The following is a 5,142-nucleotide window of genomic DNA, read 5'->3' as shown; positions in this document are numbered from 1 at the left end:
GTCTCAACTGCAGAGTAGCGAGTTCCTGCTTTTCTCGGCCATCGACGTCTTCATCAGTCGACCACATTGCTTAAGCGACATAGTGTGGTGATGCTATACGCTTCGGATAGCTAGCTCATAGCTCTGGGGACATATCACATGTCAGCATAATTCAAGAATACGAGAAAAGGACTCTTGGTCTGCTATGACGTGTTGGGAGTCAAAGCATAGTCGTACTTTGCTAAGATTGCCTCCATCTTGCCATATGGATTGGGCTTCACCCTTGTATGTGTGGAAGGGGCGGTTGATGAAGTGGTTGGGAGAGAGGAACCATGAGGTCAGAATGTCAGGTTGCCGGGAACGCAACCGGGATATGTGGCGGCAAGTGACGACAAGTGAATGTTTGGAGGTTGGTGAGTGCCTTTGTTGCTGGGCGCCCTGGCCAATGTTTAGCAGCGAGGCGTTGAGCAGCCCCCACACAGCCACCCAAAGCAACCCCGCCAAATCCTGCGTGGGCAGCAGCGACCCGGCCATTTTCACTTTCGACGACGACATCGACGCCCGTCCGTTATATACCAAGATAGTCGCTTCGCCGGCTGGCGGGTCGACTTCACGCACTTTCACCTACGAGCCGACTCAGTCGTCCAAATTCGCACGCCGTCGCACCACACCCCCCGATCGACACGATACATCCCGCGAGACCGACGTCACCATGGCTGATAGCGGGAGCAAGAAGAGGAGCGCCTCGCGCAGCAGGCGCCGGGCATGAACCTCAACACACTCAACACCCAACTTTCACAACCAGGCGCCCAGACATTCACGCCCGGCGCCAGCACATTCGTCCCCGGCCAAGCCTACGGAGGCTACCAGGGCTACAAACAGTACGGCCAGCCAAGCCAGGAGGCTACCAGGGCTACAACCAGTACGGGCAACTGGCGGTTACAACCAATACGGTAGTCAGCAATATGGTGGCTACCAACAGCAGCAAGGCTACCCGCAATACGGCCAGCAATACGGCGGTCAGCAAGGAGGATACCCCAACTACGGACAACAATACCCCCAGCAGCAGAACTTCCAGGCCCAGCAGGCGCAGCAAGGCCAGGCTCCTGTACGGATAGCAAAGCGAGGCGACACCGATATGGCTGGTTCAGAGGGTGCGGCACCCGCCGAGGCCAAGAAGGAGGCGCCCAAGGCAAAGGTTCTCTCGATTGGTGGCGACAGCGCACCTAAGGCAAAAGTCTTGTCTATCGGAGGCGACACCACAACACCAAAGGTTGAGAAGGCAGGCGGCACCAAGGTCCTGAGCCTGGGCACACCCGCCGCTCCATCGGCCGCAAAAGAGAAGGCAGACAAGGAGAAGGGCACTGCTGAGGCCGGAACCAAGGTCACCGCTGCGAAGGCCATCGAGAAGACTGGAGAGCCCACTCCGGCATCTGGAGGCTCTGGCAGGACCTCGCCAACACCTTCATCTGGCCGCAACAGCCCGACACCGAAGGAGAAGGCTGCGGAGAAGGCCAAGGCACAGGACGTCGAGAAGGAAATGGACGAAGTTGTAGATGAGGCCACCCTTGCCGAGATTTACGGAAAGGAGCACGTCAACATCATCTTCTTGGGCCACGTTGACGCAGGAAAGTCCACTCTCGGCGGAAGCATTCTCATCTCGACTGGCATGGTGGACGAGCGAACACTTGACAAGTACAAGAAGGAAGCCAAGGACGCTGTCGTGAAACATGGTACATCTCGTGGGCACTTGACTTGAACAAGGAGGAGCGACAGCAGGGTAAGACTATCGAGGTTGGCCGAGGTTTCTTCGAGACGGAGAAGCGACGATACTCTATCCTGGACGCACCCGGCCACAAGACATACGTGCCGAACATGATCAGTGGCGCCTCACAAGCAGATGTGGGTATTCTTGTCATCTCTGGACGTAAGGGAGAATACGAGACCGGTTTCGAGAAGGGTGGACAAACCCGAGAGCACGCCATGTTGGCCAAGACACAGGGTGTCAACAAGATTCTCATCGTCGTCAACAAGATGGATGACCCTACTGTTGAGTGGTCAGAGGACCGTTTCAAGGAGTGCACCAACAAGGTGGTCATGTTCTTGAAGGGTCTCGGGTACAACCCAAAGACAGACATCAGCATGATGCCGGTCAGCGCGCAAACATTCACAGGTATCAAGACCCGTGTGCCCAAGGACCTGGCTCCCTGGTACGACGGCCCATCTCTGCTCGAATACCTAGACAACATGCAAGCGCTCGAGCGTAAGCTCAACGCGCCTTTCATGATGCCCATCGCCGCCAAGTACAAGGACATGGGTACCATGATTGAGGGCAAGATCGAGTCCGGTATCATCAAGAAGGAACAGAAGTAAGTGATGCTGTCGGAAATGATGAATACCATCATACTAACGAAATTTAGGTACCTCATGATGCCCAACCGACAAACCATTCACATCTCCGCTTTGTACGGTGAACAAGAAGAGGAAATCCCAGGCGCGACCTGCGGTGACCAAATCCGTGTGCGACTCCGTGGTGTAGAAGAAGAAGACATTCTGCCTGTAAGATAAATCCGGATGTTATGCTTTGATCGCTTGCTAACTCCAATGTTTAGGGATACGTTCTGTGCTCACCAAAGCGTCCTGTCCACTGCGTCTCCCAGTTCGAGGCCCAGGTCGTGCTGCTCGACATCAAGTCTATCCTGACAGCGGGATTCAACTGCGTGCTCCACGTCCATGCCGCACAGGAAGAGGTTACCATCACCGCCCTATTGCACAAGTTGGAGAAGGGCACTGGACGGAAATCGAAGAAGGCACCAGGATTCGCTACTAAGGGCATGAGCATCATCGCGCGCTTGCAAATCACTGGTACAGCCGGAAACATCTGTGTCGAGCGATTCGAAGACTACCCGCAGCTGGGACGTTTCACCCTCCGTGACCAGGGTCAGACGATCGCTATCGGCAAGATCACTAAGCTCATCACGGACGAGGCTTAGATGGTCGATTGATTCAAGCATGGTCATCCCACGAGGAGGAAGAGGGGGAGCAGGATATCCGTATTGATAAAAAGCTGTTGCCATTAAGGCAACATAGCCTGAGGTTCCACGGCGTTTGGACGTAAGGCTAGCATAGACCGAACATCCGAACAATACGATCACGAATATTCTTCCGTTTCTACTCATCGAATTTCCTGTGTGTGATGATTTGCAACTGTACATGTATTGATCTCAGGGCTCGGAGATAAGCGTCGCCGAACTGTTGTGAGACAAGCCTTTTAGTGCCGCAATCAACAGCAACCTTAATTGACCTTCCGAGTCAGGAAGTTTGATGCATGTGCGCGAAGGGTTAGCTAGACGCACATGCAGAAGTCAATGACGTCACACGGCATCTTCCAGTGAAAGAGCCCCGTCGCGTGACTGTAGCGACGCATCCATAGCAAGGCTGTTCGCTTACGTCATCCACTCCCGCGGCCAAAGTTCGCGACTCCATCACTCACGCACCAAGAGTCCACCACCACCATCCAGCGCACGCTGCGCAAAACTCCCTCCACCACCTGCCACGATGCAGGGCTTCAACATGGGGCGGTACTACCCGCCCGACGCCTCGAACCCACCAAGCTTCAACAACTCCTCCCACGCGCTCGGCAAACGCGCCAACAAGATCACCCAAGGCATCCTGACCGTCCGCTTCGAACTCCCCTTCGCCGTGTGGTGCAGCCACTGCACTCCACCCGCCATCATTGGCCAAGGCGTACGTTTCAACGCCGAAAAGAAAAAAGTAGGGAACTACCATAGCACACCCATATGGAGTTTCCGCATGAAGCACAGTGCGTGCGGCGGGTGGTGGGAGATACGAACCGATCCACAGAATAGCGAATACGTAGTCGTTGAAGGGGCGCGACGGCGGGACTATGGGCCTACTGTGAAGGATGATACGGCGGACGGCGACCTCAAGTTCCTGACGGAGGAAGAGAGGCAGAAGAGGAGGGACGATGCTTTTGCGAATCTAGAAGGCAAGATGGAGGATAAAGGGATTGAGAAGAAGAATAGAGAGAGAGTGGAGGAGTTGTACGATAAAGCAGAGGTTTGGAGAGATCCTTACGATATCAATGCGAAGTTGAGGAGGGAGTTTCGCGGGAAGAGGAAGGTCTGGAAACAAGAGGATAAGCATAAGGAGGGAATGCAGAATAAATTTAGTTTGGGGATGGATATTGTGGATGAGACGGAGGCGGATCGTACGCGGGCTGGGTTGGTGGAGTTCGGCGCTGCGGCTACGGCTGACGAGAGGTCGTTGGAAGCGCTGTCGTGGAAACCACTGTTTGGTGAAGCGAAGGTGGAAAAATAAGAAGGACGTTGAGCCGGCCCCTAAGACAAAGAAGCTCAAGGCGGATATAGCGAGAGAGAAGTCGAGACTGGGGTTGCAGCAGACGCTCGTGGGCAATACGAGGGCTGTGGTCGATCCATTCCTCAACAAGGAGGCTTCAGGGACGTCGAAAGTCAATCTTGGTATATTGAGAGAGGAAGAGAGATGCTGAGACGATGGATGCAGTTGCACCCTTATCAACATCAGGCCAAGAGAAGGAGAAAACAGAAACCGCAGTGCCGACGAAGAAGCCGGCCTTGCTTGGGGCGTTGGTCGGGTACGACTCGGATTGATCGCACGTCCATGCATTGATTGACAACCGCCTTGCGACACTGCTCTTGCATTTATTGGCGTTTGGGTGAAGGAGCACATGATACCCCATTTCCTATTTTTAAACCTATCAGCAATGCACGCATTTTGGTCTTCCGTTACTGTCCAGCTTTCACACCTACTGCGGTCAGAAACGCTTCACGCAGTACCTTGCTAGTACATTCACCCCTCCCATCGTCCACCTTCTGCTAATCTCATACCGCTTCTCCAAACTCCCTATAGTGTTTGCTGTAGGTACAGCCCTTCTGATTCCACTGATTGAACGCAAAATTCCAGAAGAACCTGTACCCGAGCAAAGACGAAATATCAATGATCATGAATCCAACTCGCTCAAGCGAGTGCATCTACTACATATCTAGTACGACCTGATGACAGAATGCGTGTTTGTGAGCGGTGTCGTATAAGATCATGGCGTGCGACTATAGACGTCCTGTATATGTCCAAGCTTTATCGAGCGCTGCGTTTCGTTCCTTT

At 53.9% G+C, this 5,142-nt stretch overlaps 2 protein-coding genes across 2 annotated transcripts; both read left to right on the top strand.

Annotated features, from left to right (window-relative positions):
• Positions 1-744: 744 nt before the first annotated feature.
• Positions 745-3,147, top strand: BKA58DRAFT_474051 (P-loop containing nucleoside triphosphate hydrolase protein; the record flags this gene model as incomplete). The annotated part of the gene is made up of 5 exons (XM_046175332.1): positions 745-860; positions 937-1,702; positions 1,744-2,348; positions 2,400-2,538; positions 2,592-3,147. The coding sequence occupies 5 exons, from the start codon at positions 745-747 to the stop codon at positions 2,970-2,972; spliced, it is 2,007 nt and encodes a 668-aa protein (XP_046019677.1). The 3' UTR covers positions 2,973-3,147.
• Positions 3,148-3,379: 232 nt separating this feature from the next.
• On the top strand, positions 3,380-4,994 carry BKA58DRAFT_395700 (CWC16 protein). The gene is made up of 3 exons (XM_046171319.1): positions 3,380-4,277; positions 4,309-4,464; positions 4,496-4,994. The coding sequence occupies exons 1-3, from the start codon at positions 3,538-3,540 to the stop codon at positions 4,629-4,631; spliced, it is 1,032 nt and encodes a 343-aa protein (XP_046019676.1). The 5' UTR covers positions 3,380-3,537; the 3' UTR covers positions 4,632-4,994.
• The last annotated feature ends 148 nt before the right edge of the window (positions 4,995-5,142 follow it).

This window comes from Alternaria rosae, assembly GCF_020736505.1.
Source record: "Alternaria rosae strain MPI-PUGE-AT-0040 chromosome Unknown BKA58scaffold_49, whole genome shotgun sequence".
In the NCBI taxonomy this organism is placed as follows: Eukaryota; Fungi; Ascomycota; class Dothideomycetes; order Pleosporales; family Pleosporaceae; genus Alternaria; species Alternaria rosae.
Note: the sequence above shows the minus strand (reverse complement) of the source record. Positions and strands in the feature narration are given on the sequence as shown.

Bases quoted from the DNA above. Each gene is read 5' to 3' on its own strand.
- BKA58DRAFT_395700 (XM_046171319.1), top strand. From the start codon at position 3,538: ATGCAGGGCTTCAACATGGGGCGGTACTACCCGCCCGACGCCTCGAAC. The intron at 4,278-4,308 runs GTCGTGGAAACC...GGTGAAGCGAAG, and splicing joins GAGAGGTCGTTGGAAGCGCT to GTGGAAAAATAAGAAGGACG. The intron at 4,465-4,495 runs GTCGAAAGTCAA...ATATTGAGAGAG, and splicing joins AACAAGGAGGCTTCAGGGAC to GAAGAGAGATGCTGAGACGA.